Source organism: Anoplolepis gracilipes, chromosome 1 (assembly GCF_047496725.1).
Source record: "Anoplolepis gracilipes chromosome 1, ASM4749672v1, whole genome shotgun sequence".
Lineage (NCBI taxonomy): Eukaryota > Metazoa > Arthropoda > Insecta > Hymenoptera > Formicidae > Anoplolepis > Anoplolepis gracilipes.
The window spans coordinates 5004523-5021927 of NC_132970.1; the positions used below are offsets into that span (position 1 = coordinate 5004523).

The 17405-nt window shown below is 32.0% G+C and overlaps 1 protein-coding gene across 11 annotated transcripts in view; it reads right to left on the bottom strand.

The window, feature by feature from the left end:
- Positions 1 to 211: 211 nt before the first annotated feature.
- Positions 212 to 17405, bottom strand: part of Atp8b (ATPase phospholipid transporting 8B) — a 51734-nt gene continuing 34540 nt past the window's right edge. For 3 of the 11 annotated variants that reach the window (XM_072896487.1, XM_072896497.1, XM_072896505.1), the window contains 13 exons: positions 11162 to 11220; positions 10795 to 11007; positions 10324 to 10529; positions 10083 to 10238; positions 9253 to 9895; positions 8447 to 8626; positions 7011 to 7752; positions 6733 to 6925; positions 5502 to 5650; positions 5063 to 5415; positions 4587 to 4812; positions 4228 to 4463; positions 212 to 4156 (listed from right to left, as the gene is read on the bottom strand). In XM_072896487.1, the coding sequence (XP_072752588.1) occupies positions 3737 to 4156; positions 4228 to 4463; positions 4587 to 4812; positions 5063 to 5415; positions 5502 to 5650; positions 6733 to 6925; positions 7011 to 7752; positions 8447 to 8626; positions 9253 to 9895; positions 10083 to 10238; positions 10324 to 10529; positions 10795 to 11007; positions 11162 to 11220 (3776 nt within the window). In that variant the 3' untranslated portion in view covers positions 212 to 3736. Of the gene's footprint in view, positions 4157 to 4227; positions 4464 to 4586; positions 4813 to 5062; positions 5416 to 5501; positions 5651 to 6732; positions 6926 to 7010; positions 7753 to 8446; positions 8627 to 9252; positions 9896 to 10082; positions 10239 to 10323; positions 10530 to 10794; positions 11008 to 11161; positions 11221 to 12303; positions 12818 to 13555; positions 14873 to 15664; positions 16941 to 17405 lie in introns of those variants that run through there. The other 8 variants (XM_072896424.1, XM_072896417.1, XM_072896444.1 and 5 more) reach the window with 8 other exon arrangements.

Here is a 17405-nt window from a genome sequence, read left to right on the forward strand (position 1 = left end):
ATGATATAGAATAATCATGTGCTAAAAAATTTACACAGAAGATGAATATAAATTCTTTACTGTTATTGTGTTACGCTTATTAAAAAAAAACTATAAATTAAATATAATCGCAGCAGGGATTTAGCCAATGTTTTAAAATGTATCACTAATGGAATTATTTCATGTTTTCAAAAAGAATTATGAAAATTAAATGTTAACTCGGTATTCACGATTATGTTTTAATTTTGTTGTATATATATTGTATATCATATACATATAGTACATATTTTTGCGATCGTATTAAACGTCATAAAGCGCGTACAAGGTACATCTTAAATTTTAATATTGATTCACATAAGATGCGCGCTTCTACATGGCTCTATCATGAAATTTGCTAATCTCTTCTAATCTCTTTATTATAACTAAACAATTGAAATAATCTGTATATTAAAAGTAAAAATATAATAACAAAAAATGTTAGATATAATGTATTAAAAAACTAAAAAAATATTAGGTATATTGTATTGAAAAATATTCAAATAACGAAATTCTCGATCCTAGTTAACAATTCATATAATGTATGTGCATATTTATATTTTATTTAGTTTTCCATATTATTGCATTGTATATTATTCTATAAAAAATCTGTACAAATAAAAACAAAAAAAAGAAATGTTTACAAAAAATACGAACTACTATGAAAAAGTTAAAGTTGAAGTGAATTTTATGTTTATGAATTCTATATCTACCAATAGATATACTAATATTTGATACATAAGTAGACATGTAGCAGAGAGACTGCTTTTAAATTTGATTCAGCATTTAACTTGTAACATACACATTATAACACTTCTTTTATGCAATCAACAATACCTTGATTACATGTTACCTGTCTTACATTAAGTAAGCACATCAAGATTAATTATCAAGATTAATTATCAAGATCTCCAAATAATTGTATGATTTTTTCGCAATAGAAATTAAAATATTAATTTGGGCGTTAATAAAAACTGTAAGCTTGTTTAGTTTTCAAATAAAAAAAATAAATTATTTAATACATCTAAAATAAATCTATAGCACACATGTTACACAAAATAGATCTTTTCAGAATTTTGATATTTAATTTTGCAGATGATTATTTGTAATTGACAAACTACATGTACATCACGCGCGCTAACAATCTTGCATAAACTAATAATTAAAAGATTGTTATGAATAACGTAAAAAATAATGAAAATAAATGCATAAATCTTTCTAAAAAATGTTAGCTATTACAATTTGCTCATACATGATTTTATAAAACTTACTTTTCCAGTACATGAAAAGCGAACGTTTATCTTTCGATAATGAGAAATTATCATGACAGATGTTTCAATATTTGATTTGACGAAATTTATCATACAATTCTAATGTCGTTTATAATTTTGAAATATACTCTCTCAGTCCATTTATATGATTCTTGATGATACGTCGCTTAATCTTATTTTCATCACATGCAAAAATTATTTGTGCAAATAATAAAGTAATGTCTTATTATTTGTAAACTTTATTTTAAAAACAAATTTCTCCAGTCTAAAAAAAATGTTCAAAAAACTTGAAAACAATTTATTTCGTAACAAGTAATATATAATGAGATGTCATGTAAAACTCATCAATTATCATTCAAATTAAGAATGTACATTGTATCATTTCACAAATTTCTCAACAGTAATTTATTTTCTTTAAGACTGCAACATGTAAAGATTTGATGTTTCATGATAAGCGAAAGAAAAACTTCAGAAGCTTGTTTGAGAGAATTCATTTTTGTATTGCAAACTTTGGATGAGCATATATTTTATGATACAAAAGAGATTATTGCAAAAACTAATGAATGCCTACGCCTGTGAAACTAATAATTTAAAATAATCTACATACTTATTTCATATTGGTTTGTTATTTATATAGAAAACGAAAGTACATCTCATATAAACATAAACTAACGAAATGTGAGTTTGAGACGCTCTGTGTAGTTTGACAATTAGGCACAATATTTCAAAGCAACTGAAATTTTAAATTTCTCCATTTGAGAAAGATGGTTTGATTGTGGAACATTCTTTCTCCATACAGACTATTTCTCCCTAAGCTTTATTGTAATATTAAAAGTAGAAATACATACTTCATTGTTTTACTACTGTTTCTTTTTCACTTTAATATTATATATATTCAGTAGTCAGTCCAAGGCAAACTTTTTATCCGCGATAATGTAATACAATATAACTACTATCTTCGTATTTCCTTTAAATCGATCTATATATATCTATATATTACTTTCTTTTAAAAAATGTATACTTAACATTTAATATATAATATATATATCTCTTTAAAATATTTACAATCAATGCTATAATACAATATTTTAAATCGTTTGTTGTATTCATATCTTATAAAGGCAATTATTAATGTAACTACTATTCTTATTGTAATATATCGTGTAAACGTTGTTTTTTTACAATAACTATGTTCATATTAGAATAATATAATACAAGAGATAAGATATTTTTTTACAAGATTTTGACACCTCTCTAAGTGACATTTCTGTTATATACAAGAGAAGTGCATGACAATGCAAATTAGTTTCACCATTATTACATTAACTTTTAAATGCTATACTTTTCAATCAATCAAAAATTATAAACAGTAAATACTGAAAACCTATTCTTCCAATCCTTTAGAACTTTCAATAAAAGAAAAGCTTTGTACATATTGTGCAAAAGAATTATCTCAACATTATTTTAATTAATAATAAATTAACAGTTCACCCATAATATGTGTGAATAAGTAACTGCAATAAATTCATCTATCCAATTATTAAATGATTGAAAATTAAGCTTAATTTTATATATAATAAAATAAAAAAAAATTGTCTAACATTTTCTATTAATACTTACTTCAATGTTGTTCTATATCAACATATGAAGAGAGAATTTAAACATATTACCCTAACATTTGTTAAAAAAAACGAAATCAAAAATTTTATCCTAAATATATTTTGAGATATTCAGGATTGTTTTCTAACATACACGAAATTTTATAACAATTTTATAATAATTACAAACATAATGTAGCATAGGCTATTTTTCCCATACAGCTTACATACAATTAAAAAATTATCGTTTATATGTATAATAAAAATAATTGCAACATCAAAATATTAAATCGAATATGCATATTTCGTTCATTTACTTCGCACAAGTGCAAAGATATAATTACAAAATTACTGAACATGTGAAGATATAATATTTAAGTCATAATTATAACAGATTCATAAATGCTTAATATGATGTATAGACATAAATAGCATATGCTACTTCTATTGTAGTGTAATTCAATGTATCCCATTGGAAATCATTCTATTAAAGATTGTATTTATTTTTTATTGTTTATGGGCATCCTTTTAGAGATCATAGTATTCTAGTTATTCAAAAATTTTCTTCAAAATAAATGTATAAATTAAATATAACAATCACAGACATCAATTCTTTACGAGATCTTTACAAATACTGCACACAATATCATTTACACTTCTCAATAAAAAAAAAAATATGAATATGATTTCAATGAGATACACTGGAAATACTATTATCAATAAATTCGATACGAAAAATTTTAACTTAACACACAATCATAACTAAATAAATTAAGAAAAATTCACTAGAATTCATATAGTATCATCTGCACTTTGTTGTCTTGCGCTGAGTTTTAACTGATATTCGAATTATTATAAATTAATCGTGTCCAATGTGTGCGAATTCCTAGATGCACTATTGTCCTTTGGTGATGTTGTGGCAATGCTAACTTGTTTTGTAACATTGTTCGTAAACGGCATAGAAAACTTGAAATCAGCACCATTTGGCAATTTGCGCATAATTTTCCCGGACGTAATAAGTCTGCCAAAGCCCTCTTGGTGAGCGAAGGCATAGCCTGACCGTAGAGATCGTCGTGTACGTCTCGTAGACGGTGTACGCAATATATCTTGACTTTGACGAGAACGTAATTGTGCCAGCCTCTGCTTTAGTCTGACTCTGTCGGACAATGTTGGCCTGACGTCCATAAAGAAGAATCGCCATGAAAGTACCGGTATAACGAGGATTATACAAGATATCACTGTTGTGAACCAAAAGGTCGCCTCCGACATAGCCTGCAAACACGAGTTAAATAATTGAAATACTTGTAATTTTAAAGAATATAAATGATTCGCGCAATGCCTACCATATTAAGACTGCCCACATAACTACCACCTATGGCGAAGTTGTAGAAGTAATCTAAAATAAAATACCAAATGAGTGAACCCCACACCATAATGTGGTTAAAAACTGTCCAATACGACGTGTCGAGAGCTATTTGAACGGTCACGACTATAACTAATATAGTAGCTACTACACTGCCCAGCAGCATATGATCAGAAAGTACATAACCCTTTGGTGATACTCCATCTTTGTATGTTCCTGTTAAAATATACAAAATACATACGCGTAAATGTACATAAATTTATATTGTTATAATTTAAGAATACGCATAAATTCATATATAGTTCTTTTAATAAGTTTAGTAAGATACAAAATATTTACCATAAGGTACTAAAAATAATACACAACTAGCATAAAATCCATGTAGAGCACTCCAACAAAATTCTTTCTTGTTAAAGAGCAAATTCTGCAATCCTGGTGCATATAATTTTGGATACATTAGACTATTCTTGTCATTAACGTCCTGATCAAAAATGCCAACTGCCAAAACCGGTAACGAGGTATAAAATAGATTATAGACAGAGATGTACATAGGATCAAACACAGTCTGCAAGAAAATATATACAAGAGATGATTGATTATAAATGTACAATTTTAATTGCTCGCAATCCATCTACTATTTTCTACTAATGTATTATCAGAAAAGCTATTAAATTCATATTCTAAATATCTCGACTTTGGAGCAAGCTCTTACAAAGGAGTTATAAATCATATTCGCCTTTGAAACATCATCTGTTTTTTAATTGTATTTTTTTTTTCATTAATACAATAATGTACAAAGTTTTTAAATGTCTTACCTGTGCGCTGAATCCGCAAAAGAAGGCAAACCAGATGTGACAGAGAGTGAATGCAAAGTTCTTATAAAAAAAATATCTAAGAAATTTACTCATTCTGTAGTATGACCATCTGCCATGGACCAGAAGTAATCTTTCCAAGAATCGAAATTGTCCTATCGAATAGTCCGAAGCCAACACGGCTTGCAATCCCTCCTGACCACTGATACCAACGCCAATATGAGCCGTTTTTATCATCGAGACATCATTGGCTCCATCGCCAATTGCCAGAGTCACCGCGGATTTATTTTTCTTAATCAATTCGACAACCATCGCTTTCTGTAATGGTGTTACCCGACAACATATTACAGATTTACCTGTAAAATTTGTATTATAAATCGTATTACAATTCGTATTACAAATTATCAAATATTTATTCTAAATATGAATAATTCGAACTTACATTGACTGGACACTTCTAGAAAAAGCTGTTCCAGCTGTGGATGCAACGCGTGAACCAAAGAATGTCCATTGATAACCACTGCAAATCCTGTCGAATTCTCCATTTCATGTTCATCCTGTTCATCCCTAGGATTATATTCTGTATCGCTGCTGTGCAAAGAACAGAACTTTCAAGTAAAGTTATTTCACTCAAAATAAATAACAATCTAGTATTCATTTGATGTGTGAACTCGACTTCATTACATATCATATGAGATACAGAATTATAACAAAAATTAAACAAATAAATAAAAAAAAGTTATAAGAAAAGATAAATAATAAATCACAATCTCATTACTAACAATAAAAAATTTTGAAATTTACATTGTTAAAAATAATGCACGTTAATCATAAACGATACACAGTGCGTTTTATTAATAACTACAGATACAAGAACGTGACACAAGCAACATACCAATTATGTTAATATATGATGTCACTAAGATTATATTATTAAGCATACAGAAAGAGAAGGAGTGAATATCAAGCATCATGATAATTTTTGGTTATCTATAGCTATAAATATATCACTAAATCGTAGAATACCTCAGATATGACATGTGCAGTATCTGGAAAATATCTGAAGTGATTTAAAAAGTCAGATTTCTATCAGTCAATCTATCATCAACACAGCCTGATTATATTGCTGATTATATTATCAACAATAATGTAGCAAATCTCGATATCTTTGATAATTACAAGATATGGAAGACAATTTTGTAATGCTTTTTAAATACAAAAGATACTAAATAATACTATCAGATATACATGCAAATCATTAAGTTGGATCTTTGCGATAGATAAATAGAAGATGAGATGTATAAAATCAATGCACATATAATGAATTAAGCGCTGTAAAGTATGATTTGTTACATTCTTATAATTGTCTGATAAATAAATTCCTAAAAGTGTTTTTATTTCATATTTTTTGGGTAATCATTATAATTTAAATTGCATTGCAAGATCCACTAGCTTGGATATAAAGCACAAGAGTTTTCTGCAGTTAAGTATAATAAATTCTTATATAAACACAACTATATAGACATAGAAAGCATTACATGAAACATAATGCCACATTCATTATGAGAAATCAATTTTCTTTCTTTTTTCTTTTTTTTAATATAAATACGTTAATCAGAATCAGCAATAGAAGAAGTTAATAGATTGTACTCCGTCTCTTTCATGTGCCTGACCTTTCCTTGTCCCACCTGAATGTGACAATGGAGAGAGTCGGTCGTTTTTGTTGGGTCAAAGCTGTTTTAATGGTATCCAAATATCGCGTCAACTGTGTTTCTACGCCGTCATAAGTAGTTGCGTCTATCACGAAGACATCCGTGAGATCGTCCGTCAATAACTGACATGAATATCCGATGTTGATAGCTGTTTCTGTGAAAAAGTTTAATGTAAAAATGTTGTTCTATTAAAACATAAATATATTCATCATGTAATAATTTGTTTTTCAAAAACTTACCCTGTTTGTCACCAGTTAATACCCAAAGCTTGATACCAGCGAGACTCAGATTGGCAATGGTCTGAGGTACACCATCTTGTAATTTATCTTCAATGGCAGTAGCACCCAATAATGACATATCTTTCTCTATCTCTTCATAAATTGCGTCCAACTTATCGTCTCTATTTTCTTGGCTTAATGCCGCTTCTTGATGACGTTGCTTCCAATTATTGAAAAAGCTTTCGTCCAAATCTCTTACAGAAAGGCACAATGTTCTTAAACCTTCGCCTGCAAACTTATTTAAATGATCCAATGTTTTCGCCATTATTTCTTCGCTATCCTTTTTTAATCGCTCATAAATAACATTATCCGCTCCTTTGCAATACAACCGAAGATGTCCATCTTTCCTCAAAATTACGGACATTCTCTTTCGTACGTTATTAAAATCTAGAATACAAAGTAATTCGTATATCTCTTTTTTTCCCATTACTTCGATCGTTATACTGTTGGGCGATCTTTCCTTGAAGACAAAGCCAAAATTTCTAGCGGCGGATACGAGGGCAGCTTCATCAGGCGACTGTGCTTGGTATTCAATCTTGCCATGTTTCTCTTCTGGCATAACAGTGTGACAGAGCGCCAACAATCTGAAAAAACTGTGGACATCCGGATTCTCTCGTTGCACAGCTTCAAGCAGTGAAGAATCATAGAATTTGAAATCTGGTTCGTAATCCTTGTTAAACGAGAAATCCAAAGGTGGCATTGTCTGCAAAATGTACAAGATTTTTCAAAAATTTAACTGTTTATTCGCGTCTAATTACAACAAAATTAGTTTTGTAGAAGGGAGAAAGTTAATTTTATTAATTAAAAATCAGGAATTCCGCTGTTGTTTAGAAAGGAAGTAAAGAAAGCTAGACGGAAAGCTAGAAATCTTCATATGTATTACTCAGAATAATATACTTTATCTTCATAAAAATAAATATTCGTTGAAAAATACAAATATTATATATATATATATATATATATATATATATATATATATATATATATATATATATTTATATATATTATAGTTTGTTAGTTAAATTACTTCTGAAGTATATTAAGGGGAAATTATGAAAGAAATTAGTCTTAACAATGCATTAATATAGTAAAAAAAATAAGAGCAAACAGTAGCATATCTATTTCATAACATGCAGTTCTAACGTGCAAGAGAACAAAAGAGATACAAATATAGTTCATAAGTTATCAATACAGACATGAGTGAGATACGAGTTACTTTATTGAGTATAGCAGAGATACTAGAAACGCTCTGACTTACATGATATTATGTGTGAAATAGAATGCAATGATAAACAGATGATATTGAATATGATGTATACGATCACAATGACAAACAGATAGAAGCGATAGCATGTACAGATTTCGTGACAAGAGGTGCTAATTATCAACATGCGTACTGAAGACGTGTGTGGAATCTTTGGACTTCCGTTGATGCCGGGTTCCGGTGTTGTATTGGATACTCTGTCTGCTTGTTCCAGAAGACGTACATTCGGACCACTTAAGGGTGTATAAACTGGACGTACGAATTCCTGTCCGCTCTTCCATCGCATTGTCGGCATTGGAACAGCTCTGTCCGTCTATACATGCAGCACACACATGCTAAGTGATGTATATGAAATCTCTTGCAAAGTTACGACCATGATACATATTGAGATTAAATTTGCATATACATAACTAAAGAAAAACATCGTGTATGAAAAAAGAAGTCACAACGAATATCAACATGAATAGTCTACAAATTATGTAAGCATGTAATAATGTGTGCGAGAACACTTTCAATATATCAATTGTATACTAGTGTTATATGTTTTAACGTGTTTTGCTAAAACGATTGCAAAAAGAAAAAAAATACATTTTATATTTTCTCGCATAATTATCATAACATAGTTAGAAATTATGTTAAAATAAAAATTATAATAAAAGAGAATATATAATATATAATATTAGAGTAATGTTATCATTATTAAATATCATACTGCTGCCAATGCAATATGATCTTTTTAGACAACAAAAAATTTTTAGCAGAAGCATATGTAACTAATATTCTTTTCACGCAACATTGGAAGCATAGCTATATAATGCGGATTGCTTTTATCTTGGACAATATGTATATAATTTTATAAGTAACATGAATGTATGGCACATACCCTATCGTCACCATCGAGAGTCAGAGATCTTCACATTAATGAAAGAAACAACTCACCTCGCTCAAATCGATGACCTCGCCAGTAACTTCATCGATGACATCGCCATAACATTTTCCCGCCACAGAACATTTGTTGAAAGTCATTATGTTTTGCGTCAATGTCCCGGTTTTATCAGAGAATATATATTCTATTTGACCCAGCTCTTCGTTTAACGTGGTAGTCCTAGCTTTAGCGTGTGTTTTTGTGGGCGCGTAGTACATTTCCTCATCCCAATTTATCAAAAACGACTGAACAAATCGAATAACTTCAACACTCACATACAAACTGATTGGCACCACTGTGTTCAGTACGATAGAGTACGAAAAGAACACGAGTAGGGCGATCACTGTGGCACCGGTTATAGGCTCGCTCGGCACTAACGAGTCCCACGGCAGATACGTTTGGAAATAACGACCTACCAAACTTTCCCAAATACCACAGCCGACCATACAGAATAGACATAATGAGAGTAAAAAAAACACTATCCCGATGATGAGAAGATTCAGCAGCCTATCTATAGAGGTCCTCTTAAATTTGGTCTTCCCTGAGTTTTGCATCAATTTGGTATCCTTGCCTGCAAAGATCACCATGCCATAGCACCACTGCGTATTCCTAAGAACACAGCCTCGTAAAATAATCTTGTCGTTATCCAATGCATACCTGCAATATTTGCCAAACATTAACGTCAACATCTCTCATCTGATATAAATGATAGTTAAATAAACTTGATGCGAGGAAAACAAGAACCAGCTATCTCGAATTTTTGCAAGAAACATGATTTTCTGCGAAATATTCCATTTAAGATACTCGGTTCTCGTTTTATTCCATTTACGATATTAAATCTTACTTTTGTCCTCTCCACGTAAGTGTTCCATCGAATTTATTCAACAAATTATTCGGGGTTTCGCAAACGATTTCTCCATCGAATTGGCCGATTAATTCATGATTATCCATCATTTCGGCAGTTTCGGGCAGGCACTGACGACATTTCAAATTCGTCTCCCTACACAAGTTTCACAGATTATTGCGGTCCATCTCTATAGATATATATTTAATCGTGCATAATTGAGCGATTTTATAGACTATACCCGTCCAATTCTGCTGTTTCGATATAACAGAGACCATTCGGCTCACTCGTTGACAAAAGCATAACATCCGCTGCGACAAACTGATCGTTCTCCATTCTGATTACATCGCCCACTTGAACTTGCGACCATTTCTCTTCACGAAGATTAGTACCCCGCAATGTTCGGGATTTCCTATTATTTACTTGAGAATCGTTGCTATGCCGTTGCTAAAAATTAAATTATTGCATCAAATTTTTTCGCAAATAATATTTTCAATACATATTTTTTCTCTCTTTTAAAAGTTAGTCGTTCTTTTTATTTGCATATTTTTATAAATAATATTATATTTATAGATATATAATTTTATAACTATTTTGAAATTAGTTGTAATACTAATAATTAATATAGAACTCATTTGATCATTTTCGTATATTTTCGTAGAATGTATCGAAAAGGAACGAGAGCAAATCGATGATAAGAAAAGAAACTTACAAAGTCGTCGTAGGCATCTTTGACGGCAGTGAGTGTGAGTACCCCTATAAGCGGTATGGCTGTGGTGATAGGGGTTAAGGAGGATATGGCGGGGATCATCTGAAGCACCAACAGACATAGGAAGTAAAAGTTAGCGAGCCGCTGAAACTGCTCGAACAAATTCAATGGTAGGAACGTCAGAACCGAATACTTGGACGTCTTGATGTAGTTATTCTGCAAAATAATAAAAATATTCATATATAATATATTTTTATCATCTCTAAATATTAAATTTTTCCAATATTTAATATTTCTAATTTTTTAAATTTTACACACAAAGCTCTAAGAAAATAAATGTAAGAAATGTAAGAAAACACTTTTCTCTTACCGCATAATTAAACTGTGAGTTGTACTCGCGATTGTTGGCGCGAATCCGCCTCTCTGTTTCTGTAAAGATGACACAACAAACAAAATATTTATTGCATATTTATGTTATAAGAAAATAATTGCACCTCTCTATTATAAAAAAATAATCAATGATTCTCATTAGGTATACGTAGGCGATATTTGTCATCGGCATTGCTTCGAGAAAAATATATTATGATACCTTATGATTAAAGATATTAAGGAAAAAAATTTGTTTGCACGAATAAAAAATATAGTTCAAACGATCATGAAACGAAAGAGTAGTTTTTCTTCAGTCGATTTTTTTCGTAAGTTAATTGGTTACTCTCCCTCTCTTTCTATCTCTCTCTCTCTCTCTCTCTCTCTCTCTCTCTCTCTCTCTCTATATATATATATATATATATATATATATATATATATATACAATATATTGCTTTACACTCGCTTATTATATATCTACTGCGGCAGTTCCACATAACTGGATAAACTATTAATCGTTGGCTCGTCATGCAAAATGTGGCAAAGTCCAGCAGAATAATACTACCACGAAGAACGAATGAATCGATCTTACATAGCGGGTACACCTCACTGTCACGTGTTCGTGAAAAGTACGTGGGTGTTACATATACACTCGTGTTTTATTTATGGAATTTAATAAATCATTTGAATGTCCAAGGAATAGAACCTTGATGGTCGCACGAAGTATACGTCACTAAAACTTGCATTAAAATAACATTGATCGTAACGTTGATCGTTGCGTAACTCACGTATGAACTATTCCGTTCGCGATAATTACGTCGAGAAAAGTGACATAAACGTAAATACAGTGTGTCAGTTAAATGGAACGCCATATACGGTCAGTGCCAAATCGCGATTGTGTCAAAGAAGAGCTCGCGATTCCCTCTTTCCAATAGTTAAAAAAAAATAGAAGATAAAGATATAAAATAGATTATAATCATTTATGCGAATAAGAAATTTTCTACAACATATTTCAAATAATAAATATAAAAGTATATACATAAGTTAGTACAAATATATCGCCATCATGCTTGGGACCTTGACTGAGACCAGCAGTGCAACTCCCAGGGAAAAAAAAACCCGACAATCCTGTTCGTGGGAACTCACCGCTGGAGAAGAAGGACGTGCTACGACCGATGCACTCGGTGGCGGGTGGCGAATTCGGTGGCACCGATGAGGAAGACGAGGCGGCGGTGGCAGAGCGATACCTGGTGCCCTTCCAAATCACTAACTTGCCTAACACCGTCAGCAAGGATTCCCGTAGGGTGTTATGCCGGCTACCGCCACCCAGACTACTGGACGAATCCCTCTTCGAGCACTCGCCCACCGCGAGTTCAACCTCATCGGACGACGAGGCGAGGGTGAGCGCGTGTGACCGCTGCTGACCACCGCTACTAATCGTCACTTCCAGCTGCGGTTGTGGCAGCTGCAGTTTACTGCGCTGTTGTTTCCGCCGTTTCTTCCGCTTCCTGCGACCGTTACCACCGCCACCGTCGTCGTCTTCCTCGGCCTCCTGCGTCGAACATCTGCGGCTACCTGTCTCGCTGCTCCTGGATGTCCTCGCAGTACCACGACGTATTGCCACATCTGCTAATTCGGCCTCGTCATCGTAATCCTTCACCTTATGGTCGCACGACATGAATACATTCACGTTATTCGATTCACGTTCAAGGACGGGTAGAAACGATCGGTCGAGGACACGCCGTTTGGCACGATAGATGCGCTTTTCCGTGTCTATTACTTTTCATGGTCATGGTGAGAACGAAATTTTCGATTTTTACGCGGATCTTTGATACAGAAGACCAAATGGAAATGAGAAAGCAGGGTAAAAGTGTATTCAAAAATTAATATCGTAAATACGAAGAATATTATCTGATTGATACAGAATTATAATAAATAATAATTAATAAAAAAATATTGAAAAGAATTATCCGATATTTTTATTCAAACGATGCTAAATACAATCTGATATAATCAAATTCTTAGCTATAAACGACTACAGATGTGACTATTCGATTTAATTTTCAAAGTATCCAATAGGATTAAATTATATATGTAGGCGCCGTCGTCTACTTCTGCAAATCCTGTTTGCGTCGACGTTTAAAAATAAATCGACCACTTTAAGAAGCCTCACAAGATTTTGACATCATTTCGCGTGCTTTTTTATGATCACGTAAAAACGGTCTTTGAAAGAGTCTTAAAAAAATCGATTCTATTCAAATCAATTATAAACTTTATATTATTTATAATCTACAAATATGCATCCGATAAATAAATATACAGATAAGAATATTGATGAAGAAAATTGAATGAATTTTGATAATGAAGAAAATTAATATAATTTTATACGCGTGCGTACGTGTCTCGATTGGAGAAGTAACCAGCATCGTTGTAATATACTCTTCATGCGCGTAAATATCGATTACACCGTGTGTACTACTTTGCCAGCAATTTATCCGATTCATGTGTATAAAATAAACTCGATGAAGATCGTGGGCGCTCTAGAAAACGTGTGAAAAGCAGCGCGGCATGTACGAGTATAGATCGCGCGGCACGCGTGCGTGAAAACATGTCACGGACAAAATGAATCAAGATTTTTTCCGGTACTCGCGATAAAGCTTTAGTACATCGATAGACATAAAAGTTAAACGTCTCTCTATAAGAACTTTATTGAGCTATAAGCCTGTGAACTATATGACTGTATGAACTTGTCGCCTTTGACTTTTTTTCTTCGTGAATTATACGTGGGAAAATATCTGTCAAAGTTATAGTAATGAGAGATATTAAATTACATATGCACGAATTGCTTAGTATTGAAATGCATGTTAAATAATAAGTAAAAACTTAATGCAAGGAATTTTTTCATAATCTTCTAATATATCCAAATTAATATACCGATTTATTATTATTGTTATTCATTATCTTTATTATTGTTATATTATTTAGAATATTTTTCAGATATATCTTTTCAGTATTTATTTTACATCTTGACACTACAATAAGTTAAAGTGCTTGTTAATAATTGAATAAAATGTGCGGAGTTTGCTTGACCAAACTGTACGAAAATTCGACTGACTGGCTCAAATCCTCCGGTTTACTTTCGCAAGCAGGTTCCAAGTTACACGCTATGGTAATTTCACGTATAACAAGATTGAGCTTGCATTTAAGGAAATACAATACCAATAAAACTTTACAAAAAAAATTAAAAATTACGAAAAAACTTATATTTTATGTAAATATGTTTTTTTTCTTGTAAGAGTTTGTGTGTACATTTATATAATTAAAATATTTACGAGTAGATATATTCGCGATAAGATTGAGCAATTATTTTTAAGCATTGATCTTTTTTGCATGGACAACTATGAACGATCTGATTAATATAAAAAATAAGATGTAATAGGAATAAGGATGAAGATGCGTTTGCGTTAATCTTCCAAATTACTTGGCAGACATATTCGTGGTATGTAATAACTCAATCATATTCGTCGACAAAGTCACGTTCAAAGCGCATTACTTGTCAAACAGCACACGGGCTAGCGAACGGAAGTCTATTGCATAGTATCGAAAGTTGCATAACTCTTCAACCTCCACATTGTACTCGGAAAGTCAAATTGCTCTTCCAACAAGTTGTTCTCAACTCGCGGTAAAATAAAATAAAATTTTTTGTACGTCTTGTGAGCGTAAAAAATTTCAAATTTACATATATATATACACTAGATACTATAAATTAGTATTTTCTAATATTTATCTTAAAATTAAAAATCAATATATATATATATATATATATATATATATATATATATATATATATATCCAATAAAAAGATAAAAAGAAATAATTAAATGGTTTTGGAAGATGTAGTCTACATACATCTATTAAAAATTATGCTTGACTTCACATCGTGTTATGCAACAGGCTATTGCAACTATAATTAAATTGTATACGTTATCATTAAGTTTACGTAAGCATAAAGTCATATATAAAATCATATTTGTCATAAAATATGATTACTTGATCAATTTATCTTTAAAGAAAATATTGCGTACCTATTTCTCTCTTTTTTTATTTAATAAAAGCTTTTTTTTATTAAAAAAATGTATTCAATAATAATATACTTTATTAATTCACTTTATATTAATATAAAATTAGAGAAAATTAAAATTCTAATACATTGAAATGTTCTACTTGTTTTGAATCTGTTTAAGAAACAAAAGATTCCATTTTATCTTATGCAAAGGTATCGCACAAGACAATAGAGTACGTTAAGAGAAGTTAAGCAGTTAATTAATTCATCCGGATTAGAATTCACGTATTAAAATTTCGCCGGCGACGCTCGACTATCATATCATTGAGTACACCGCATTTTCTCGAACACGATCTCCTTGTTATCCCGAAAACGTCACTTCTTTTTCACGCGTCTCGCGGTGACTTCCGTTCGTCGCGTCCTCGAGAGGGGTTGAGGACTCACCTCGAAGACCTCAAGTTCCAGCGTGTCGACCTCGACGCTCATCGTCTATCCTACGCAAACTATAAATCCTCTATAAGGCCAACCTCTTCTGCCACCTTCTGGCACCTGAGCCGCGCCGGCGGCGAGACGACCTCGTCCCCCCCGCTTTGCGCTTCGCCTCTTACATAGTTCTTCCACCTGGGGCCCACCACCGTCTTCTCGTCCTCGCGGATCATTGCGGGACTGCATTAGTCCGCCAGTTGGCTCCTCGTGATCTCAATTCCACCGTATCCGGCCACAGCACCACTACTGGACTGCCTCTCGTACTGGCAATCCAGTTGTCCGATCGACATTCTCTCGGGGGTTCGAATCATTCGAAACCCCGTGTTCGATGCTGTATATCACCACGCACAAAGCGTAAGTGTCTTTCACCCGATAGAACACAGTTGTCTGCAGTTCTTTGCGAGAAAAAATTTCAGGAAATTTTGTCGAGTCTTCTTTGAGTTTCATAAACGCGTCACGGAAATCCGGATTCACGGAAGTTTTGCTCGTTTTGCGAAACACAGGAAAACACGTTCTTCCTGCGACGAAGTCTTGAAACATCTCCTTGATGCAATCGTTACGCCTATATGTAATAGTAAACATGTGATTGTGATTGAGGATTTTGTACGAAGAAAGATCATGTAGACAACGGTGGAAAAGACTACAATCGGAATTATTCACAACGGAATTACTTTGCCACGACTCGACATCGCTAATCGTCCCTTGCGGTCGATTTCTGGAAACTTTCCAAGCGGAGATTAATCGTTGTAATAACGAGGGAGCATAGATTTGTAGCAAAATTTATCATTTATTATCAGAAGTATTGTTTCTGTATTATAACTTTTTAAAAGAAGTATATTTATATCAGAAAAACACGTTTTTACGTACTGCAAATGGATGGAAATTAGCTTATAAGCATAAATTATAGTCTTTTTAATTATCATATAACCTCGGAATTATAAGAATTAATTCAAAGCGGCGTCAAATTGCATATCTAGGATAAAAGAAACTGCGTATTATTATTATCATCACTGCTCTCCTTAGATTCGATAATGCGGTTAGAGTTATCTAATACGCCTTCCTGACGACTTCGTTATCAAGGAAACAACAAAAACACCGGAATCTAGTTAGATTATTGTACTTCTATTAATTTAAAATCAATTAATATTTAATACTGGATTATTTGACCCAAAAGAAAAAAATAACGAAAACAATATTTGATTTTTTACAAATTTTAAAAAAATTTAAAAAACGTACAAATGCATTTACAAAAACTATTACGTAAAGTAAGAAAAAGACTATTTTTTAAATTTATATTAAAATGTCATATTTTTCGAATTAATCGTATAATTTATAAATAAAGGAAAATTGGCAAAAAAGTTTTCACAGCAAATTATTTTGCAAAATTGATAAAATAAATAAATAAAATAATAAATAGACATGTCAAACTGAAGAGGCAAATGAAATTAATAGACACATCGAAACAATAGATATAAAAATATAGCTTCCTATATCTGTGACACGCATTTATTATATGTATATTGAACTATTTTTAAATAGACGTTTCTCTCATCCTTGCGAAAACATGTCACAGAAAAAGATTGCAACGCACACTTAATCCACCCACATGTAAGCTAAGTGCCGCGTTTGTGTGTCAGTAACCGGAGATGCTCGTAATAAGTAGATGACAGCGCAGTATCCTGTTTTCCAAAGCCATTTC